Genomic DNA, 25,384 nt, shown 5'->3' with positions numbered 1-25,384 from the left:
GCCACGAAAGGGGGAAAAAAGCTAAGCAAACCCCCATTTAGAAAGACAACAACAACACCCATTTGACTAGAGGAAGTCTAGAAAAAGAAAGATCTTTTATTATTTCTCATAAGTAACAAATTTCACTTCTGTAGTTGAGTAACCAACAGCCTGTAAACTTTGCAAAGCAGGCTGGGGATCCAGATAAGTGGGGCTGTGGGGATGGAGAGCTGGAGGCTCCCTGTCCGACCCTCAAGGCCCTGGAGAACTCAGCACCCAGGCCACAGTGTAGTTTTTCTGTTGTGACTTCAGCATTTCTACGAAAGAGGAGACCACAGCTTTCTCTGTAACCCATTTCGGGGTTTGACAATTCTCGCTGGAAAGCCTCACTTACTTTGAACCTGTACCCTTCTGACTGTGTCCTACCCACTTCCTCTCCTATATAGTTCACCATCTCCAAGTCTGATCCCTGGGGAAGCATAACCTCTTCGAGGAGGAAGTCTGGGTCACCTCTCCCTCCCTCCAGGATGTGCTGGGCCAGCGTGCAGTGCCATCCCAACCCTTGTGTGTCCTAGACTGAACCACTGGGCAGCATCACAGTCTTGGCACTCTGTTGGGGCTCCATGAACTCAACACCATGGGCGATGACGAAGTAAAGTACTTATTATTAAAGGACATGTATGAATAAGGGTTGAAACTAAGGGTATGGACACAATTGTCTCAACTGAGGCAGGGCATCTCCCCCCTATAAGCTCCCACCATCTTAGTCTCTCCCATGTCAAATCATTCCTATTCCTTACCTTCCCTTAGATTTCATGTCACAGTTTATTTTATCTGCTGCCCTGCCTTCCTACCTCCCAATAGCTATGGCAGTGGAGCCTCTGTCACTGTCGAGGTTAGCATTTGGAGGTTCTGCAAGGGAAAGAAAAGTAGGAGGAAAGCTTGGGTTGACAATGTAAAATTCTGGCATGCTTTTGCCTCGCAGATCAGCATTGGCTATGGGCCTTCTGTGTGCAGAGCTGGGTTAGATGCTGTCTAACTCGGAGAGATAAAAGAGTAAGACATCACCTGAGCCACTTAGCAAGGGGGACGTCTATAAGATTGGATTTAAAGAAGAGGATGTTGGCCTGGATCTGCAGAGCTCACTGGAAGAGTAAGGCAGGTGTGCAGCCATTAGAATCAGGTAGAGTAGAGACCATGCAAATGGTGGAGGAGGGAGCCCATGAGCAGGTGGAGGAAGCATGAATGCTGATTCCTGGACACACAGAAGAAAGGGAAAGATGACCCAGGAGAAAAGGAAAATGGCACCACTCCTGTCAGAGGCAGAGAGCACTCCCTGGGAGCTGGTTGGCTCATTCACGGGACATGTTGAATTTTGGAGAGCACGGGAGGAAATTGTGTACTAAACAGATAAGAAAATAGGACTTGGGATATAGTTTTACCATTGAAGCCATGAAGAAAAATAGCCTTTTTGAAGAAGCAAGGGCATAGAGGAGAAGAGGACAAAGGAATGGCTGCAGGACCTCCTCTCAGATGGTCCTCTCAGCTCTGAGGGCTTGGCATGACAGTGGAGGAGGAAGAGGTGGTGATGTCAGCATGGGAGGAGGCAGGGTCCTCTAACAGGAGGACCTTGAGCAGGTTTACAAAATGCTGACTTGTATAGATCCATGCAACTGAGCACCCAGTAGGTGCTACATAAATGCTTTCTGATTAAGTGTTTGTAGGGGACATGGAAACGCAGTCCTCAGAGAAGTGGGGAGAAAACAGCGGCAGAACCACACCTCACACATCAAAGGAGGATTCAGATGATGAGGGGCTAATGCTGTGGGGAGAATGACAAGATCCGAAAGCCAAGGGTCACAGTGAGGGCTCCAGCCTGCGGGGTCACCAGAGCGCTGGGTGGGTGACCAGTCACAGAAGTTATGCCTGGACGAAATGTCTGGTGATGTTGCCCTATTTAGTGTGAAATAAATCCCCAAGATTTATCACATTTTCAATTTAATTTCAACTGTGAGATCTGGAAACTTCGAATACCAGTCTGAAAGGAAACTTGAAATATTCAATCTTGCACAAACTTTATTGACACTGGTTATTCTAATCTAATTCGGAAAAGGGAGAAACTGACATGGGAATTACTTTTTTTTTTTTAATATATTTTATTGATTTTACACAGAGAGGAATTGAGAGGGACAGAGAGTTAGAAACGTCGATGAAAGAGAAACATCGACCAGCTGCCTCCTGCACACCCCCTACTGGGGATGTGCCCGCAACCAAGGTACATGCCCTTGACCGGAATCGAACCCGGGACTTTTCAGTCCGCAGGCCGACACTCTATCCACTGAGCCAAACCGGTCCCGGCTGGGAATTACTTTAAAAAAAAAAAAAAAAAAAAAAAAGATATTCAAAGTCACTGACAGTTTATTTCACAGGAAGCGAAGGTACTCAATTAGAGGGATTCTCCACAAAGAGAACTGAAGATCTAAGTCTAAGTCAATATTCCCACCGGCTCCTGGTCCCGCCACCGGGCCATTATGCCTTCTGCTCTGCCGCCAGGCATCCGCCAGGCAATTCTGCCTTATTTGTGCAAGTTGAGAGGCCACCTGTCATGGAATAGACTCATGCATTAAACAAGGTGAGCAGTTCTTGTTTCTGTGCTTCCCATATGATTTTTTTTTTTTTTTTAACACAAAGCACTCACTTTCACCTTGAGCAGGTTTACAAAATGCTGACTTGGAAGAACCGGTGCAAACAAGGCTATCTTTTGTTTATGAAGATTGTTAATAGCCCACTCCTCAAAGGACCCCTCTTTTCCCCCAAGACTGGTGAATTAATCCACCCACACTTTTCTACTTATTTCCCTGGCTGTTCCGAGCTGAAGTGGAGAAAAATGGTTTTACAAGGGGACAATGTATGTTTGTGCTAAAAACAGGCATCATGCAACTCCAGAGAAGGGAGCCAAACACAAATACCAGGCGCAGGAAACAGCGTGAGGAAAGGCAAAGTCGAGGACGAGGAAAGCATGCCATTTCGGAGGACTTTCTCAGGGTGAGGAGGGTACAGGGTAGAGAACTGGATTGAAGACTTGCAGCCAAGAAGGCTGGGGAGAGGGGAGGGTCTTTGTGGAGTATGTGAATGAACAGGCTTGGGCAGGCCAGCCTCTTCCTGAGAACTGGGACCAGAGAATACAAAGGTCACAGAGGGCGGACAGCAGTCCACAGGAGGCCCCAGCAGCAGGGCATGGCCAGCCCCACCGATTTGCATAGAGTATCGAAGGAATGGACCCACGTGGAGCTAAAACTCTAGATAACCTCTATAAGTCCCTGCTCTGCCTGGGGTCCACGGTGACGTTTGGTCTCGGAATTAGTGTCAGTTCAGTCCAGTAATCCCTGAAAGGTCTGTTTCCTCTTCCCCAGTGTACATCACCCTGGTGAAAGGCTGGGAGAAAGATCAACAGCATGAATGTCAGCAGTGTAACAGGGTCTTCCCTTAAGGGGACCGACCTTCCCCTCATTTAAGGTGTTTTGGGTCTGTAAATTGACTTAGGTCTGGGAATTGATGAGAGTCCATGACTTTCTGTCTTTATGATCCAAGGTAGGCTTATGTTCTTCTAATTACACAGATCAAGTAGGAATTTAGTAGATGGATCATCTATTTCAGTTGCCCATCTATTTCATCAGGAGCACAGAATCCCAGTGGAAGACAATGAGGTATTCGTGTTTGGATATAGAAAAAAGTAAGCCTGGGCGGGTAGCTCAGTTGGGTAGAGTGTTGTCCCCATATGCCAAGGTTGCAGATTCAATCCCCAGTCAGAGTACATACAAGAATCAACCAATGAGAGCATAAATAAGTGAAACAACAAATCAATGTCTCTCTCTCTCTCAGATCAATTTTAAAAAGCTTAAAAAAAAAAAAAAAAAGGAGGAGGAGGAGGAAAATGAGAAGGTGGAACCCAACATGACTGAGATATGGGAACCAGGATGAGGTGTCCACATTACTAGATTCTAGGAGGGCTTGGTTTGGGGGAGGCAGAGCCAAGTTTAACCTGGTGGTGGATTATCACATGGATGTGACCAGCAGGGAGTTGGGAATATGAGATGAAATCAGGAGAACTCTTGGGTATGGAGTTGAGGGTTTTGGAACAATCTGCACACAAATAAAAAAGGTTTAGAGGAAGTCGATGAGATCCCCAGGAGAGAGAAAAGAGATAGACAAGCATTGGGCTTGTGTGGGAACAGATGTCTTGACTGACCCCAGTGGGAGCAGAAAGAAAAGCTGGTGTGTTGGACAGAGATGGGCTGGTTGGCAAGATCAGAGACAGAACCAGGCTTGTGTAATAGGAGCGAGAAGGTCCAGTGTTTAAAGAGAGACATTGCTCCGGGTTCCAACTGCTTCAGAAGAGGAAAACAGCATGGCTCTGGAGGTCCTCGGAAATTGGTGTGTAATCCCCTATAAAACAGCTGTTTTATTAGACGACAGAAACAGAAGGCCCCAGGCGGGGTTGGGGAGGGAGGGGCGTGAGGAAGCGGGTTAGAGAGAGATCGCCAGCTTTTAAGAAGCTTAAAAACATGGGGAGGAGACATGAAGGCCGCCCAAAGAGGCAGCAGAATTAAAGGCAACTTCCCTCCAGGATTTCAGAGCCTTGCGTACACTTGTGGGCAGTGAAGGTTCTAGAACTATAAGGCTGGGGACCCCTGGAAGGGCCTGGATTACTTCAATGAGAGGACAAGAGGGAGAGGTGGTTTGTGGAGGCCTTAGCAGGGAAAAGCTTCAGGCCCAAGGAAGAATAATCTTTTATTCCTTACAAAATAGTCACTGTCTTTATTATTTTATCGCTGGCTTAAAATTTCATTCCCATGTCATGCATTCCAAGTATGTCTGCTTAAAACTTCCTTAATTTATGACATCCTCATCAGCAATGAGTTTCCAGCCACAATTCTATGAGCAAATGTATTCATTTAAATGCCTATTGCTCTTTTGTGAATGAATTACGAAGAAACCAAACTCCTAATGAAAGACACGGGATTACAAGATAATTATTTTATCTGGGTTTCAGTTCAGTCATATGTCTCCGAATGAGCTTATCTTGCCCATAAGGCTTCTATTTTCCTTTCAGTTCATTCCCCATCCCCCGTGCGGGCGCGCGTGCGTGTACACACACACACACACACACACACACACACACACACACACACACACACACCATGCCATTCATACAGTGGGTCAAGCTTTTTATTTTCTTGCCATTCACTTCTGCAGGACTCCGCTAAAGAAATCCGTGGCTTCCCACAAATCTTTGAAGATTTGGCCCCTCCTGTCACTGCTCAGAGCCCACAGGCTCCATCTGACCCATGATCTCATTGTTTCTGACCTAGTTCCCAATCTCCAGCCCTCACTTGACTTCATTCACCTGGCCGCAAATATCAAGTTTTTCGCTCAAACATTGCTCTGTTCTCCCTGTGTCCCTTCATCATTTCGTGGCCACTTTCTTTGGGTCTTTCCAAAGCTCTTAGAAAACTGCCTCTCAAGAGTGACTGCTCTTGTTTTCTTCTGACTCAAACCTGCATCTTGACTCATGCCCACAGGAATCTCTGTGTGGCATCCTTTCTTTCCAGTTTTAAGCCATCTCTGTTTTTCAAGTGGTCACTGTTAACCTTTAACTAAACTTCCCTTTGATGGAGCACTGTAGTTTTAAGTAACCCCTACTTTCTACGTTTTATTTCAGGGCGTCTGGCCTCACTTGAGTCCTTCAGACATGTACAGTGAAATAGGAACTTCACAGCGTGGCTTCTGGCCTGGTTCTCACTTGGTGGTCATCTCTGTCTTTACATAGCTAATGGCCCACTCAACAGAACCTGCTATGCCAAGGCCCTCTGACAGTGGCACCAGGAGAAGCTCCCTCCTAAGTGGCCCTAAAAGTAGTGCATTTAATAGTTTTGAAAATTCTGAGTTATTCCAAAAGAAAGGAAGGAAGATGAGTTGCTTGGAATGGCCACATGAAGTAGTGTGACCCATCTGGGGGATCAGAAAACCCAGGCTAGACAATGACTCTCTTGGTAATCAGTGGCCATGAGCCACACCTGGGACCCAGGTACGTATCTGGATTCCAAAGTTTATCAAATGGATGTCATTACATTATGTGAAAAAGTATGGAAAGGAATTGCAGGAAGGGGCTGTGAGAGAGAAACAATATATGGAAATTTCAAATGTGCTAAGATCCATGTCCTCTCATTTATACATTGCTCTTGCGTAGGACTAAGCTGCCTGAATTCTTACAAGCAGTGAAAAGAAAAAGCAGGTAAACAGATCCATGATGACTGTATATGCTACTTTCCCTCCTCAAACTGTAAAGGTTGGTTTCAGATTCTTAAATAAAAATATGTCAAAACAGTAAAACAGGCCAATCTCTCACTCTTACAGCGAGTCACAGCGGCTGGGGTGCTTTCCTTGGCAAATATTCAAATATCACACGCCAGCGTCACATGCTTAATACTATTTTAGTCAATATGACTTGTGTTAAAGTCACCTGAATCGGGTGATTGTTTGATGTTATTATCACCAACAGGTCCTCACACAACACCCCTCACTGCCGATGAACTCACAAGAAAGGCTTTAGTTTAGGAAACTAGTGTTTTCTTAGAAAAGAAGAAAAAAAATAAAAGCAGTTCTCAGTAAAAGGTAAACCACAGAGCTATTGCGTTCAGACAAGATGTGCATATTAAACCACACACAAACTGTATCAAACAATGTTTAGGCTCTGCCTGATCCATATATGTGAGTCAGTTCAGAATTCAAGGAGGTAAGACTAGGATCCTACCCATGACTTTCCCTGACATTGAGGATATGTTGAAAAATGATGAAACTATATTTCAGATGACCTCACTTGCTCTCCATTCAGCTCTGACAACCCATAATAACCCAGAGGTTCTTTGCTTGGTGGACAGCACAGCCAGCATTCCTTCAGAGAGCAGGCCGTCAGAGTTCTCAGAGATGCAATCCATTTCCATTTCTAAGTACAGAGAAGCCTCAGGCTCTCGGGGAATCAAAGTCCCTACATGATGACAGATAAAAAATTAGAGGGAGGCCCAGGAGAAGCATGTCTGTCCAATGGAGAGACTATCAGCAGGAAAATTAGGGATGAAAATAGCTAAGCCAGCCCAGCCAACGTGGCTTAGTGGTTGAGTGTTGACCTAGGAACCAGAAGGTCACGGTTCAATTCCTGGTCAGGGCACATTCCAAGGTTGCGGGCTCGATCCCCAGTGTGGGGCATGCAGGAGGCAGCCAATCAATGATTCTCTCTCATCATTTATGTTTCTGTCTCTCTTCACCTTTCCCTTCTTCTCTGAAATTGGTTAAAAAAAATGTACATTTTTTTAAATAGCTAAGATAGGCCAACGACCTTGAGATTTCACACATTATAGCACGGGAGATGGGCTTGCTGGCCCCACAATGCAATGTCAGTGGCTCCAAAGGCAAGCAAGCCTCTCTGTGGAAAGCTGAGTAATATGGAGAAATGAAAGGGAGGGGCAGAAGGGTCAAAGAAGAGAGAAAGCGAGGACAACAAGCAGTGGCAGATATTGGCAGCCAGGATGCAGGCAGAAAGCCCCAGAGGGTTTGAGACTTAGGGAACAGGCTGTGCTGCCATCTCAGAGGAGAGGGGGTGAGACAAACACCCCTGCATCAGGAGATGGTGTGCAAGATCCAACCCTTCCATCTGTTTCTGAACTTTGAACTCCACATCAACAGGTATTTTAAAAGCATCTAAAGTATAAACCATGCTCACGGGAACTCTCATTCAGGTCTCAGCTTGACATCCATCCACTGCGTAGTTTCAAGGTTGACTCAAATGTTCAGAGATTGTGTGTGATGGGTTTTACTGAGTTCTGACAAGAACGGTAAAGAAGCAAATTAAAGCCAAAAGGGAAATTTCTAGCTGCCACGCTAACCAAATAATGTCAGGTAAAAAAAAAAAAAAAAAATCATCCTAAAAATAAAATAACACTCAGGCCAAGGGTTCATTTCTATAAATACTACTTCCCCAGAACCCAACTCTAGCAAAGCATGATCTCTTCTTAATGAATTATCATATGTACTAGTATATATGTGTGTGTGTGTGTGTGTGTGTATATATATATATATATATATATATATATATATATATATTTGTGTGTGTGTGTGTGTGTGTGTGTGTGTGTAACCATGATCATCTAATTATGACCCCATATCTCTCTTGAAGTTTGGGGTTTTCAAAGGGACCTGCTTCCATGCTCCCCTAGAATTTAGAACCACTGGTCCTTGGCTGTGACAATGCCATAGCCACAAAGCAGGACACCAAGAAACGTTCTTTTATACACTGCTGGTGAGTACAGAAATTGCTGACCCCACAATCTGGAAATATCTATTCAAATTAAAAAATCTCACCATTGATCAAGCCATCTCATGCCCACATGAGCACAGGGATATTCACTATTGTTTATAGTAAAATCATGTAATAAGCTATGCTAATCAACCAAGAAATAGTACACAGGCATGAAAATGAAAATGCAGGAATTTCAACAATGAATTACCAAGTGAGAAAAAAGCAAGATGCAGATAGGGATCTATGGTCTAATCCTATATAATAAAGAGCTAATATGCAAATGGTAATCATACTCTCATACCATAATGCCCTCACACAGTAACAGCTCAGACATTCAACACTGGGGAGAGAGGAATGCCAGGCACAAATGAGCTCACGAGAGAGGAATGGGGACCAGCCAGGCTACAACCCAGGAGAGGGACAAGCCACCTGCCCCACAGTCCCAGGCACCAGCAGCTGGGGCTATGGCCTGGGAGAGGGACAAGCCACACACCCCGTGGATCAGCCAGCCCAGGTGAAGCCAGCCCAGGTCTTGGGTGTCTACAACTGGCCTGAGGAGGAAATCCTGGGTCCCGGGTGCAGAGTGAGGTAGAGGCAGTTAGGGGCAATCAGGCCAGTAGGGGAGCAATTAGGAGCAATCAGGCAGGCAGGCAGAGTTGGTTAGGTGTGATCAGATAGGCAGAGGTGGTTAGGGGCAATCAGGCAGGCAGGCAAGCAATTAGGAGCCAGTGGTCCTGAATTGTGAGAGGCAGCCAGACATTCCCAGAGGGGTCTTGGATTGGAGAGGGTGCAGGCTGGGCCGAGGGATCCTGCCCCACGGTGCATGAATTTCATGCACCTGGCCTCTAGTTGTTTTATAAAACAATGACAGAACACATTTATGTGAACAGCTGTATCTATGTATCTAAATGTTTGATACAATTATTTGAACATGTATTAAGCATGGAAGGGCATACAAGGTTGACAAATCTGGCATATCAGGGAGAGGGGTTAGGGTGGAGGGAAAGAAGGGAGCAGGAGGAAAGAAATAAGTGAAAATGAAAGAACATGTCAACCATAAAAACCACATGGACACTATGATCTCACTTATCGGAAATCATGTGTGTTTACTTAGGCACATGTATATAAACAGATGATGACAGGATGGTCTACAAAATGTCAATGGTTTTTATTTCAGGGTGTTGAGATGTTTTTAAACATAATTTTCACTTTATTCCTGATATGTATTTTTAAAATATTTACAACCACATAAATTATTTTTATAATTAGAAAAAAATTCATTGGGGGTTGGGGGGTGAAAAGCCCTATGCAAGGCATTCCAGGTCCCAGAGAGAAAGCAACCAAGAGATTGGACTTGTAAAGCCAGGCTGGGGCCAGAGTGGGGAAGTTCTCAGTGCCCAGCAGGGACGGGCAGGGATGGGCAGACGACTTGCAGGCTGTGTACCAACTCATTAACAACAGGCTGGGCTTTTTTTTTTTTTTTCTGGTGGTGAATTATGAATGATTTCTTCTTCTTTCCATTTTTTGTGCCTTTTTATTAAATTTATTGGGGTTAACAAAATTATACAGGTTTCTGGGGCACAATTCTACAACACATTATCTGTACACTGTGTTGTGTGTTCACCACCCTGTCAAGTCTTCGTCCATCACCATTTGTCTTCCCTAACCCTCCTCCACTTTACATTACCCCCATCTTCTATTTTATTTTCTCTACTTTCCAGGTGTTATGAAAAAAAAAATACCTTGTTTTTATAATCAGAACAACAGTATTATTTTAAAAATTATGCTATGAAGGCTCTTAAGTGAAAGGGGATAGTCATCAAGGTGGCATTTTAGGAGATTAAAAACCACTTATGAAGCAATGGTGTCAATGGGAGTTTATAATGCCCCTAAACAAGGAGGGCCTGGTAGAAATGGAAGGAATGGTGGACCTTAGATGTTTGCTAACTAAGGGGATGAGTGAGTGAAACATTGCTGAAGAATAGTTGCTAACTCTCAGTGGCCCTTGTAAGGTTTATAAGTTTCAAAGTCAGTTGATTTGACCCCAAGATTACAGGGAGCTGTATTTGTTTTAGAAACTGGCCTATTTTCACTGTCAAGCTTCAAAATGCAGCCACCTCTGGGAAGCCATATCCGGGAGAGCTGCAGCACTCGAGGAGAAAGCAGGGGAAACCACTGAAGATGAAGAGAAATTATGTGATAAGATGAGGTAAAAATCTTCCCTCCACACAAAAAAGACATACATCCTTGACAAGCATTGAAAATCTCTCTCTCTCTCTCTCTCTCTCTCTCTCTCTCTCTCTCTCTCTCTCTCTCTCTCTCTCTCTCTCTCTTACACACACACACACACACACACACACACACACACACACACACTGGGATTTTGCAGATCAAAGGAAAACATTCCCAGGTAACTTCTGGCTAGCATTCATTTTCTACTGCAGCCAACAGAGCAAGCTTATGATCAGTGTTAGAAGAAATTAAACGTTTCTATTTAATTGTGGTTTGCCTTTTTCTGAAAGCTGTCACATTCTGAGAACTCCCCTTCATTAGAAGTATTCAGGAAGAGGATGGGTGGCTCTGAGCTGAAGGAGGGGGCCATAGAGGCTTCCAAAGACCTTCCCAGCTTCAAGAGTCTCTGGTTCAAGATGGGACAGGATGCCAACTGCCAGATTTTATGCTTCCCCCCTCTCAGAGGCTCCAAAGGAGGTAGTTTACTAAATAAGCTGTGTTTATGTATTCTGGCATTCCTGGAGCAGATGTAATGCAACTGAAGGCAAACAATTTTAGTAATGCAATTCATGCATTGCCATCTAAACACCTCGTAATCACGAAACCGAGATGTTTACCCAATAATCAAAGACTTAGGCAAAGCAAGCAAAAGGCATTTTGTAAGAGAAAGTACTGGCCAGTACCTCCAACAAAAGGATTTATTGAGTGTTTTCCTGAAATGCCTCCTCAGAAAAGTCATCATGACTTGGTTTCTTAATCACACAAAGGTCAGACAAACTTCAGGAGGAACTGCTTTGGAAACAGTGTTCTCCTGATAGAGTTTCAGGATATGCTTGTCAGAAATAAGCAACACCCTCCTCCAGATGCCCAGCTTCGCCTCTCATGACATTTCTCCACATGTAAATCTATGTTCAAGGTCATCAGCGTCCCTCTTGTTCCCTATGTGCTGGCTCCTTCTCTCCTTCCTTCTCCACTGCTAGGCCCCCTGACTCAGTATGGCCTCTTCATCGCCCCAGTTCTGCCTTCCTCCAAGCTTGGTTCAAAACTCCCCTCTGTCTGACACCAACAGATTCTGGCCTTTCATTCTTTCTGGGTCTTCTCCTGACTTGTGCACCTGATAAAAATGAAATAATTAGCAAGTTTGTGGACAGAAATAGCCCCAGTAAAAGACTTCCACCTGATCCCCTAAAACCCTAACGATCTCCCCCTGTCATAGTACAGTGTGGTCAGAGCAAAAGCTGCTCGCTCCCTTTCTTTTCTTCCTTCTTTCAATTTAGTGTTTATTCAATACCTACTTTAGGCAAAGCACTGTTCGAGGTGTTTTCCCTCACATTTTTCACTCAATTGCTTCACATACCTCCCTAGATATCAAGAGTGGCTCCTGTGATAAGATGAGGTAGAAAACTTTCCTGCCCGTTGAATCCTGCTCCTCTCTTGCTTTTGAGGTTATTTTCTCCGTGTCACCATTTACTCAGCTTCTTGGTGACATGCTTGGTTCTTCCCTCCTCCTCAACCCTTCCTCCAAGCAACTGCCAGTCCTGCATCCCATGCCCTGCTCCTCCTTTTTATCCCTCTTTCTTCATATCCTCTTCTCAGCTGGCCTCCTGCTCTGAGAGTGTCTTCTAACACGTGAGTCGGTTGATATCACTGTACACAGCCAAAACTTCATGTGATCCCTGTTGTCTACACAATATAACTCGAGTTCCCTAGTGTGACATTAAAAGACTTCTGCCTTTCCCATTCATCACTTATTGAAGCTTATCTTCCAAACACACAGGACTTCTGGTTCCCCAAACACACCAAGCATTTGTTAGGGGTTTTGTTTGAGCAGGTTCCCACCGTGTGCAGGGGACTCCTCCCACCTCTGTCCTAGAGTGAAATCCTACTTTTTGAAGCTTGCTCAAATGCCAACAAACTCCCCCATCCCTGTCAAAACTGATTGTTCTTTCTCCTGCATTTGTCAGATTTTGTTGTTTACAGCTCTGATGTTGCCTCTATATCATAAAATTCTGGAGGATAGAGATCCTATCTGCTTCTCTTTGCACTCCAACATCATGCCCCAACCACGGTAGTACTCTCTAAGCACAAGCTGAAATGAAGTTTTCTAGCACTGGTAAGTGAATTTACTAGCAACCATTGTTTCCCAACAAACATTTATATGTCTCGTAGGGACAGACCACTCTGCTAGGAGCTGCAGAAGGAGCTGTCTAAGCTCATGAGCAGTGTGCTTAGATGCATCCTTTTAAAGTCTTACCTCACCTGACTATACAAAGCCACCACGCACAGCATTATATGAAGACATCCAGTCTCCTGGATCAGCAATCATTCCCAGATCTTCCCTCTGTCACTGGACATCCTGGCAGCAAGACCCCTGTTTCAGAATGCACCAAGAAAAGAAGGCCCAGGCTCTGAAAATCAGGGCTGCGCTTTCTCTCCGGGACAGAGTTGGGGTTGATGTGGAAAATAAAGGTGTTCACCTCTTAGCAGTACTAACTCTCAACCTCATAATTTACTTTAACTTCAATTATCATGAGCATTTAAAACCATGAGAGTAGCCAAAAAAATTCGAATGTCTCGGAAAACGAAACATTTGATTGCGGGTGGATGAAAACTTTTGGAAGAGATGATAACTTTTTTTTTGTTTAAAGATTGGTATTTGGCTAACAGCTGTGCAAATTTTTCTGAAGAGCTCAAGGTGATGTATGACATAAGGTGACCACATGTTCTGGCTTGTCAGGGAGAGTCCCAGTTTACACCTGTTGTCCCTGCCACATTATTAATAGTGCCCTCTTCACTCTCATAACTGCCCCAGTTTGAGTGATAAATTGCATGACCACTCTATCCATGTGCAGTGTCCGACTCTACTGCCCATCCATGTGAGGGAAGACACTGTGCTGAAATCCACCAGGGAGCCGAGGCTGAGAAACGCAGTAGAATCCAGGCTTCCTGACACCAAACCCAGGCTCTATCTCAAAGAACATATTTCCTCTAAGTTGTTTCCTCATCAATTAATCAAGAAAAACACTTTGGGAAATGGTCTAGATGGCATCACCATGGCTTCTGCAAACTGGCACTTACAGTGTAGCCAGAGAGCTAAACCACTTACACACTCAATCATTAAACAAGGTCAGCTATATTCATAATGCAGGGCCAGTTACATGGTTAAGTGACCATTTCAAAAGGAGTTAGAGAAGGAGAAAAGCCTTTATGGGCTCAGGCTTCAAGGAAGCTTTCTGGAAAATGATGGAACCTCAACTGAGCCTTCTAGGAAGAAAAAGAAAAACAGAAGAAAGGTATTTTTCTTTGAAAAAATGAAAGCAGAAAACAAAGAACACTGGGATAGTAATAAACACCACTTAAGTGATTCTACAAGCATTATTGCTTTATATTCCAGAAGATAAAAAACAAGACAAAACAAACACAAAGGGTCTGGGTGGCTTTCTCCAAATCTCGCAGGGACTGAAGGCACAACAGACACCAGGTTGAGGTGTTTACAACCAGACAGGTGCCAGCTGCCAGGTGACAGTGATCGACTCTGTGACGTGATGAAAAAAATGGTCCATGTTTTGATCTCTAACCTCAGATTTTCACTAATGGGCCACGTGTCTATAGGCAAGTGGCTTCATCAGTGCTGAGCCTCAGTTTCCTTATACACAATGCTGGGTGAAGTGATCTCTGAGAACCTCTCATTTCTGGCAATCCCCAACCCTTTACAATCACATCCAGATTTGGTTTAGCACGTTCTTGGCTTAGCTTCAGTAGTGGATGTGAGTGTCCATCTCCAGCAAAATGGCAAACATGGGGCTGATCCTATGAGCCCCTTCACTACAAAGATGTGAAATGCTTAAGACAATGTCATAGAGCTAAGCTAGGAAGAGAAGGAGAGAGGCATGGGCCTCAGGAGTAAAGATAAAACTGAAGGCAGAGCTTTGACCAAATGTTGATTCCATGGTACCCGAGAAAGTTCAGACCTACAAAAATTCCCCTGGGATTTGAGGGTGGTGATTAAATTCTAATGCCCTGAACAGACATACATGAGGGGGGTAGGGAGAGGGTGTAACTAAACCCCTTTCATAAATCTCAAAGCCTTAAAAAGTCATGCTACCCTTGAAAAGAGGACTAAAAATACTCTGCCCGTTGGCTCAGAGATGAAGAGCAGCCAATTGTCTTATACCCAAAGCTCTGGATTCAAAATCTCAACAAGAGCCACATTCAGCTGTAGGATTATAATTTATATTATTTGTGTATTTGGGTGTTGGAGTTCCATGACAAGAAGTGAACAAAAACACAATTCTAGGATAATTGAAACTCCTTAGATTCTCAGATACTACAAATATGTGGCCACTATGTAGACATAATTTCACAAATGAGGACTCACAAGATTCCATAGAAAGTAAATCTCTGTGAAGATGATAATGCCAAAACACACACACTGTGTGCAAGCACATGCACATGCACATACACACAGGGGAATAAAGTACCAGGATGGACAGTCCCAAGGGTCATTTTTAAAAATTACAATCCTACGAACTGAAAAGATAAAAAAGAAAAGTAGATTTGAACAAGAACAAAATGAAACTCCTGAAATTAGCACAGGGAAAAAGTGAGACAACAGTGTAACACAAATATAGAACTGGAAAAACAGATTTGAGGAAATCAACAAAAATGTAACACAAGAGTTCCAAGTAAAAATGAAGAGTTGAATACCTCATATCTAACATTGGTCTTTCCTGGACCTAGGACAAGTGACCACTTAAAAAACATAAACTCACGAGGAAACGGAGAACAGGTGAAGAGATAATAGTAGAAAGATTTAGGAGCCAGAAAATAGGTGGACAAGTAGTAACAGAACTAACAGACCAAAGGAAGCTGAATCCCAAATTGGGATTAAGAAAGTTAGGAATCAACCAGCAGATGCTCCACAGGTGCAGGGACAGATAGCACTAGTTACCCATACTGAGAGAGGTAAAGAGACTAAAATACAGAGAATGAAAGCTGATCAAGAACGAGTTATATCCCTAGACCCCATGTCTCCTCCACAACTTCACCCCACTGGGCAGCAGCTTCTATCCCAACTGGCAAAACCAGAGGTTTGGTCTCTGGAGACAGGGTCCTTGGATTGGGAGATGTCATACACCAAACAAAATAAAACATTGCATACTGAATGCTGACCCCTCCAGTCTTATTCCTCACCTCAGCTCTCAGCACTAAAACACACAGACCTTCATCCTCCAGGAGTGCGTTTGGATGAGTGTTCCCTGGAGAATCTCCAGTTCCCCAATGGGAGACTTTAGGGATTGACATGAGGAGTTCCCCAACAAATGGCAGGAACATATTCTACAGCAATGCTCCAAATCAACAAGCCCCTCACACATCCTGAGTGCTTTCAATAAGCTTATTAGTTCTTTACTCTTAAATATGAGCAGATAGCCAAAGATTAGCAGACATGCAAGGAAATTCTCTACAGGAAAGACAGAGCTCAAAACAAAGAAAAAGGCAGCATGAGGAAACAGAGATCACGAAGGGAGAAGAAAATTTCAAGAGAATAAAATTTATTTTTCAGAAAGCGAAGAAAATGTCACACACACGAAAACAGAACAGAATGCTTTGTAAAACAAAAGAAAACTAATTATAGATAAAAAGAGGAAAATTAAAATAACAACAAATGAGAACTCAATAGACAGGTTGGCAATTAAAGTTAAAGAAATTGCCTGAAAAGATAGCAAAAGAATAAAGAGGTGGAAAACAGGAGATAAAAATCTAAGGAAATTAGAGGACTGGTCTAGAAATTACAACACCCAAATAATAGGAGTTCTGGAAAGAAAAACTGGCACTAACAGAGAAAAGCAAATATCGGCCGATTGAAAGGACATGATTGCTCAGTACTATAGATGAAAACAGACACATAGAAAAATTGCCATGAAATTTAGAATCCTAGGAAAAGAAAAGATTCTACAAGTTCCAGGGAGAAAAGAAAGAAAAAAAGAAAAAAGGCCAGGTACAAAACATCAAGAAGAATTTTTAGGCTCCTAATAGCAATGCTGGAAGATAGTATAAAATAGAGCAATGTCTTCAAACTTCTGAAGAAGATTGTTTTTGACCTAGATTTTCTTCGTGCAAGGCACCAAGTGAGAAGACAGGATAAAGACCTCGATGGATATTCAGTGTGCATGCATCTCATGGATCCATTTTTCTTAGGCTACTGCAAGCTGAGAGCCACAAAAATGAGTGACAAAAAGAGAGAATTGAATGTGATCCCACACAGGATCAGAGCAGAGGGATGATGTGGTGAAGTAAACTGACAACCAGACCCCAGGCACACAGACCAGTCCTCCCAGATGGGACAAACCTGGCTGGTGTGGCTCAGTAGCTAAGCGTCAACCTATGAACCAGAAGATCATGGTTAGATTCCGGATCAGGGCACATGTCTGAGTTGCAAGCTCAATCCCCAATGGGGGTGTGCAGAAGGCAGCCAATCAATGATTCTTTCTCATCACTGATGTTTCTCTCCCTCTCTCCCTCTCCTTTCCTTTCTGAAATCAATAAAAATATATATATTTTTAAAATAGAGGACATAGTGAAGGCCACCACTGCCTCAAGTTTTCACTCTGATAGACTGTTGGAGACAGTGCTCCCTCAAACAGTGGAGTAAACCAAGAAAGGTGATTCAACTCAGAAGAAAGGCAAAGGAACATTCTAGAAATCCCAACATGACAGGTGTGCACCAGGCCTAGAGAAAAGTCCAGATGAAAAGGAAATGGAAGTCTCCAGAGGCATATCACCAAGAAAAGCATGGTCGAACGAACAGGTTACAGGTGCCATCGGCCTTGTGGAAAGAGCACTGTGAGTCTATAAAAGACACGGGAAATGTGTAGGAAGTCCAAAGAACACTAAGGAAATGAGAAACAAGAGTGATATTAACTTCATAAAAATAAAAAGTTCAGCTGTTCATACAATTTACATAGGGAAAATACTAACAACCGATGAAACCAAAAATTTCAATAAAATTATATTGGGCGAAAGGGGGAGTGGAAGCAGTGGATATAGTTATGTAAGAAAGCTAAATCTTTATCTATTTTAATAGAAAGTTAAGATATCATGAATAAAATTGATAAAACAAAAGATAATAGCACGCACATTATTTAGAAATGTGGAGATGTATATATGCCAAAAGAGAAAGTTAAACTATAAAAAGCGATTTCTTTAGGAAGCAGAACTGAGGAAGTGGGGTGGGTAGAATTTGTTCCCACAGAAATTAAGAAACCAGCACACAAGTAATTATGTACAAGGATGTTTTTGTCTGAAGTGTTTGTAGAGACACAAAACTGAAAATAACCTAAATGTTCACTAATATGGCTGAATAAATTATGTACAGCCATATCAAAGAATTTACTTATCTAGTTTTTTTTTTAAATGGGTTAAATTGACATCTACTTATCTTGAAGGATATCCTTAATGTGCTATTAAAAGAGGAAGACAAGTTGTAAAGTAATGCATATGGTATGTTTGAATTTTTGCAAATAATAGACATTGTTATTTAACTAATATGAATACACATGTACAAGTATTTATATGAACTTGGAGAAACATTTTGCATATGAGATGCTCATATTGATCTTCTTAGAGGGTTACGAATGAAAAGGATAAGGGAAATCAAGAAGAAAAAAATAGACCACAGAAAAATAGAGACATGGGTGATATGAAGGTTAAGAGATATGAAGAAGAGAATCACAAGATCTACTATATATATAACAGAGGACTGAGGAAGACAAAATAAAGAGAGCCAGGGAGAGACAATATTCAGAGACTACAATTGAGAATTTTTCAGAATTGATGAATACTGGAAATCCTTAGATTCAAGAGACATACTGAATCCCAAACAAGATTGTGGTGAAACTACAGATCATCAAAGACAAAAATAAAGATAAAAGCATATTTAAAGTAATTAGAGAGAAAAATCATATCTACCTCTAAATGAATGACAGGTTGACAATAACAATACCTCATAATAGGCATCAGAAGGCAATGAAATAAAACTTTTAAATTCCCAGGGAAAAAACATCTAGGTAAAATTCTATACCTAGAAAATGATTACTCAGCACTGAGGGTGAATTGAAGATATTTTCAGATGGAGACAGAGAGAAATCGTTTAAGTCCCCCAAATCCTTGATGAAATAACTCCTCAAGGATGCACTTCTATAAGAAGGAATCTAAACAAAGGGAGCTAAATGAAGAAGAAAACCTAAGAAGCCATATCATAGCATTTATTGAGGGCTTACCCTGAACTTGACTGCACAACGGCACCATTCTAAGTGATTTACAACTAAAATGGGATTTAAAGGAAGGCAGTTTGATTCTTGATTTCATACACTCAACCACAATGCAAATAAAATGGCATCTATTTTGAAACATTTAAAAAAGTAGATTTGTTTAAAAAATTGTATGGGAACAAAAAAGAAGCAAAATGTAGATGATAAAATATTCAATAGTTTTAGCTCAAGAGAGAAAAGCTAGATTAAAGTGTTCTAAGCAGTCTGCATTATTTTGTTTGGGTAGCAAACAGAGAACAGATCAACTTAATTTTGGACTTTGTTATTCAAATATAATTTTTAAGAATTAAGGGTAACAGCTACAATAACAGAACAAAACATCCGTTGCAAAACAAGTGGAAAACAGTAATAGATTTTTAAACAGTATGACTATATTTGTTGTGCCTGGGAGGCAAAGTGAGGAAGAAACCTTAGCAGGAAGAAGGTGGAGGAAAGTCTGGAGTCCTTGGGAGGAGGCAAGAAGGTCCTGTAGAGCCCATCACAGAATGAGAGATAGTTCTCAATACATCATTCCCTTTGGTTCCCCCCTGGGATTCTTGAGCTTCTCAAGATTCTTCAGGATGATGTCATACAACACAGCACAAGTGTTGCAGATATACATGGCCATTGGCCAAGGTCCTGGGACCTCTGCCGCACCCAGCTTGCACATCAGCTTTTGATAATTGTGCACATGGGGCTACTTGGCCACGTCGCCCCACTCAGGGGAATCCTTGGAGATTTGAGTGTGGAAGCCTTCCAGCTTGGTGTGAAGGGTGATCTTCAGCTCAAACATTCACCTGGAAAATCCCTCCAAGATTGTTCTCATCCTCAATATGAGGTACCTGGAGCTGCAGCCATGGGGTGACCAGGGTGACTGCTCGATGACATCGCTGGTCCTAGCTTCAGGTGCTGCCAGAGGACAATGATCTCTTTGCCATTCAGTGGGCCACCAGGAGAACCTGTGCCTTCATTTTTCCCTTTTGCCTTTTCATCCTCGTTTTCCTTTTTCTATTTTTTCCGCTCCTCCTTCTCTTTCTCCGGGGGTGGCACCAGGACTTCAGTTTGCTCAGGTAGGTTTCATTGAGATCTAGCTCCTTTAAATGCACCCAACTCAGAACACTTGGGGAAATAGCTCCTAACCAGGTTCTCTGTCTTTTACACAGCTCTTCACCGAACAGGCTTTTTATGCATGCAAATTTTACATGTTCTGTACCCGAAGCAACACTGTGTTCTAGTAAAAAGCTTGCTCAGATTGGCCAGAGTCAGAGAGGTGGTCTATAAAAAAAAAGAACTGGTGTTGCCTCGGAAGTGGGGGGGTAGTCTTGTACAGCGAATATAGGCCTAAACCTATGTTTTAACTGTAAAATTAGGGGGTCGTCTTATACACCGGAAAATACGGTAAATGTTCAATAGATATTTGTTTTAACTGAATGAATGAATGAATGAATGAGTCTAATAAAATGGACTTTACAGCCAAAAGTATTTGGGGGAATAAAAAGGATCATTGCTTAATGAGTAAAAGATACATTCACCAGGAATCATTCTGTATTTCTACCAATAAAGTATCATATATACATACATCTGAATATGTATATGAAAATAACAAATTCAAAAACTATGAGAGATTTTAATACATATCTCTAAGAAAGCAATAGACCAAGCTATAAAAAAAAACAAGACAAAAAATAGATTTAAATAATACATATTATAAACTTCATCTAATTGATATGAAGAGAGAATTCTCTACCCAATAAATAAAGAATACACATGAAATGTTTATAGAAATTGATCAGGTTCTAAGCCACAGAGCAAAACTCAACAACTTCCAAAGAACTACTAACATTTAGACCACATTCATTGACCAAAAGTCCATGTAAGTTGAAATCGATAACAAAGCTACAAACCTGGTATTTCAAAAGGTCACTAAGTTGTTAATATGAAATCAAAATGAAAGTAACAAAGCATTTAGAACTGAACAATAATTAAAACCCTAGATTTCAGTAGAAGAAATATTTAGCATTAAAAACAATATCTGAAAACAAGAAAAATGTTAAGTTAAGAAGATAAAGAGCAATAAAGTAAACTCAAAGACAATAGAAAAAATATTTTCCCACAAATAGATAATAAAATTAACAAATCAGTAAGATAAAAACAAAGAAACAATATAGAATAGGAACAAAATAAAGGTTGAGTCTTTCAAAAGACTAATAAGTTAAGTAGATATTCAATAAGAATGAAAAGGAGACATAAAGGAAAGCACAAATAAACACCATTGGGCATGAAAAGGGACCATAACTATGAATATAGTAAAGGGTTTTGGTCTTTTTTAAGTAAGCATATTCTATTCTCTACTTTAAAGCAATAAGTCTAAAAACAGAGGATGTAGAAAATCTCCTAGAAAAATGTTACCAAAATTGACACACAAAAATAGAAAAAAGACACAAAAAACTCGAGTGTATTTTCATAAATTCAGTCTAAAGTAGATTCTAGCAATATGGTCATGCACTGCATAATGATGTTTTGGTCAATGGCAGACCACATACTATAATGGAGCTAAAAATTCCTATTGCCTAGTGACATCATAACCATAGTAAAGTCATAGCACAACACATTACTCACGTGTTCGTAGTGATGTAAGTATAAACAAACCTACTGCCCTGCTAGTTGTGTAAAGGTACAGTGTACACAATTATGAACAGTACATGACACTTGGGATATTAATAAATGACTATGTTACTTGTTTATGTATTTACGACACTATACTATTTAACCAATATTTTAGAGTGTATTCTTCCTACTTATAAAAAAAAAGACTTTGCTGGAAAACATTATGCCATGTTGCACCAGCCGGAGCCTCATACTTCTCATGTTTACCTTGTCTCTTCATTACATCATTTTCTCTTGTGCTTGATTTATCTCATGTTGGGTTTTGTTTGTTTGTTAATTCTCACCCAAGGATATTTTTTCCATTTTTTAAAGAAAGGGGAAGGGAGCTTGGGAAAGAATGAGAGAGAGAGAGAGAGAGAGAGAGAGAGAGAGAGAGAGAGAGAGAGAGAGAGAGAGGAGACAGAGAGAGAGAGAGAGACAGAGAGAGAGAGAGAGAGAGAGAGAGAGAGAGAGAGAGAGAGAGAGAGAGAAAGAGAGGGAGAGAGAGAGAGAAGAAACATCAATTGGTTGCTTCCTGCATGCACCCGGACTGGGGCACGGTTCACACTTGCAACCCAGGTACAGTGCCCTTCATGGGGAACAAAACCCATAAATGACTCTTTGGTGTGCTGGCTGATGTTCTAATCACTGAGCACACTGGCCAGGGCTCTCATGATTTTTTGTACAATGACATGCTAATAGGTTTGTAGCACAGAAACAACAGGCTAGACCATAGAGCCTAGGTGAGAAGTAGGCCACATGTGTGCAAAGAACATGTGCACATGCAGCATTGTCCGTAACATCAAAAAGTTAGAAGACAACTTCACTGTCGTTCACTTGATAGAATACTACATAGTACCGAACATGAATGAAGCAGTGTACAGATACATCTTACATATAAAATGTAAAACACGAACCTAATGACATTATGAAGATGATGTTTTAAAACATTTTCAAATATAGCACATATTATCTATGGATACTATGAAATCCATGCATGGTAAGAACAAGCATCAAATTTAAACTGATCTTATGAAGCTCGGAGAAGGGGCAATAGACCTGGGGTGTAAAGATCTGAAGCAAACATGGCATAAAGACATGACAAGATGATGGTAGGACACCATGGGCTTGTACCTTATTCCCTATATTTCCTTGAAATATTTCATGATTTAAAAAAAAAAAAACACTGCACACTTTTATGATGTCAGTGGATACTACCGTTTTCCGAGCCCCCAAGGCAAATGGGGCAAGAGTAATTATTATCACTTGACAGATGGAGGTGAGGGAGGTGCAGGCACTTGAACACATGGTTTATTGTGCAAGGGCTTAAGGCCTCATCATGGGATTGTTGATGCTCGCCCCACTCATTCAGTAATTTTTGTAACAGGAAATGGGAACTTGATGCAACTTAGGGTAGGCAGGGGTGGAGGGGTGGAGACAACCTCTTCCCTTCTGGAGCAAACCACAGCTGAGGAAAAGCAATGACATAACTGAATGAAAAGGGAAGAAGCCAGGCTGCCCCGGTCAACTTCTCAATGAAGCTCTCACTTACTCGCTGAGGAGCTGACTATTCACTGTGCACCTGCTGAGGAGGAAGAAGTGGCCGGAGGAAGTGAGAAAAGTGACCTCACTTCCAGCATCATTTCGACTTCGGAATACTGCCTTCTGTGCAGGAGGAACAGGCTGCTGGGGGCGTGGGATCTGCGATCCACCCTGCGGGTCGGTCCCTCACACACTCTGATGTTTAGGTCTTTTTATTGAAATCTGAGGAGGTGGACAACAAGCTCAAAGCCACTGAAATTCTAGGATCTATTTTCTTACTATGTTTTGTTTTGTTTTTCAGGTGTTTTTTTTTTTTCTTCTCTCTTTTAAAACTCAAAAGAGGCGCATCAACATGTAATATTGACATGTGGTCTGAGGTTCAGCCCCTGGACATGTCACAGCTACATTCTTTCCCCCTGGTGATAGACACAAAACGCCTAGTCCTCGCACCTCGTACCTGGACATTGAAACAAATGCTACTCCTCTGCCCCACTCCCCAGCACTGTTCCCACTCTTGGAGTCCGACGACTGTTAGGCATCAAGGTCAAGGTGATTGCAGATTTAACTAAACATGTACCATGCTCTATCCCACCCTCGGAGTAATACACAGTGCGGGGAGCTGCGGCGGTCCTGATTGTAACATATCCTGCAAAACAGCACTCCGTGCATAGTGTAGGCTTCAAATAAGGGCCTCCTGACTGTTGGAATTGCCAAATAATAGGGTGGATAACCAAAGAAGGCTCTGGAATCTGCTTTTAAAGATCTGGAGATCTTTAAAAGCCCTATTATACAAGCTCTCATATCTGAGGTGATTTTTTTGCCATCCCGAGTACAGACAGATGGACCTGGTGCCTATTCTCCAGGCATGGGTTCTGCCTCTAGCGTTCCTCTACTCTTCTCCATATTATACTATGTGCCTCCTGCACATTCCCTTCCCCTTACTGCGGCCCCGCAGGCTTGTTTTCACCAGATTCCTGCCTCCTCACACCTTTCCTTGTTGTTCTATGAAAAGCTGGCCAGAGGTCAGAGTTGCCCAATTACCCACACATTGTTTGCTGGTAGCATCAGATACCCAGGCAAAAACACGCCCCTGTTCCTGTTCCAGCCTCCACTCCAAAACTGGATGGAAACGCCGAAAATTAGCTGTTGCTAACAATCCGTTGTAAATGAAAATATGATCCCAGTAATTGATTTTAAATAGATTTTTAAAAGAATCCTTGGCCGCATTTCATCAAGAATACAGAGTTTCAAAAGCGTTAGTTCCAGGGATGGATTCCTCCCCGCCCGCGCCCCCCCACCCCCCCACTTCTTCTGGCTTAAACCCCAAATGGCCAGGATCCGAGTCTGAATAAACAGTGTGGGTGGTGACTGTTCCGTGAGGCCCAGCAGAGGATGCAATCACTTTCTTCCTCGGTTCAGCATTAAATCATGTGAAACTCGCCTGATTACTCCACGTACTTTTTCTCTCCGGTCACGGAGGGCAACAGAACATGTACTCTCTCTCTCTCTCTGCTTCTCGGGGAGGAACAAAATGAATGCTCCTAGCTGCGAATGTTTAATTATGTATAAAGTTCATTGACCTCACAGGCGGCTGTCAGATGATCCAGTGGAGGCCTGTGAAAGGCATCCCAGGAATGCAGTGATGTGGGCAGAAACGGAGTGGATTCCTGCCACTGAGCGCTTCCAACAGGACGCAACCGCAGGGGCCAGAGCCTCCAGTGCAAACACAGCACAGTCGGCTCACTTCATCGCACCTAAGGGGTCCCAGGCCTTCCAAAGGGATCCTCGTAAATGAGAAACTTGGGGGAAGTCCTGTGGGGATGGGGCCTGGCGGCGCCGGTCGCAGTGTGGAGTTCTGTCTGCTGGTGACTGCCCGGCTGCTGCAAATGGACACTTTCGCAATGCCGTTTCCCCATGTGAAGGGTGATGCTCTCTCACTTCCCTGCTACTGGCATGAAAAGACAAGGATGAAGCAAGCTCATTCATAAATACACGTGGGGCTGGAAGGAGACAGCGGAGGTTGTGTTTATGGAGACAGTTTTGATGGAATACAGCACACACGTGTATGCACGGACTCCACCTATTTGTCAGTAAAAAGTGCATTCTTCATGCACAAGGGCTGGGTTTTCCTCTTTGGGCAGGGGGAGGGAAAAGGGTGAGTAAGGTGAGGATGGTGAAAGCATAGCAGGGAGGAAGCATTTGAAAACAGGCTGGTTTGGGCTTCTTCCTAACAGGAGGCCGGAGCCCCAGGGCACACACAGTCCTTAGCTCCCTTCTAGGCCTCTCCTACTCACAGGGCGAAACTGTGAAATATTTGGGC

The 25,384-nt window shown here is 42.6% G+C and overlaps 1 protein-coding gene and 1 pseudogene across 4 annotated transcripts in view; both read right to left on the bottom strand.

Moving 5' to 3' along the window:
* The window catches only part of BCL2 (BCL2 apoptosis regulator), a 167,222-nt gene that overhangs the window by 70,370 nt on the left and 71,468 nt on the right, over nucleotides 1–25,384 (bottom strand). For 3 of the 4 annotated variants that reach the window (XM_036417687.2, XM_036417688.2, XM_036417689.2), the window contains exon 4: nucleotides 24,373–25,009. The exons of the other annotated variant lie outside the window; for it this stretch is intronic. In XM_036417687.2, the coding sequence (XP_036273580.1) occupies nucleotides 24,659–25,009 (351 nt within the window). In that variant the 3' untranslated portion in view covers nucleotides 24,373–24,658. Of the gene's footprint in view, nucleotides 1–24,372; nucleotides 25,010–25,384 lie in introns of those variants that run through there. 4 annotated transcript variants of the gene reach the window in all.
* LOC118707805 lies at nucleotides 19,147–23,165 on the bottom strand (annotated as a pseudogene).

Source organism: Pipistrellus kuhlii, unplaced genomic scaffold (assembly GCF_014108245.1).
Source record: "Pipistrellus kuhlii isolate mPipKuh1 unplaced genomic scaffold, mPipKuh1.p scaffold_m20_p_6, whole genome shotgun sequence".
NCBI lineage: Eukaryota > Metazoa > Chordata > Mammalia > Chiroptera > Vespertilionidae > Pipistrellus > Pipistrellus kuhlii.
This window is presented reverse-complemented; position numbering and strand designations above follow the sequence as displayed.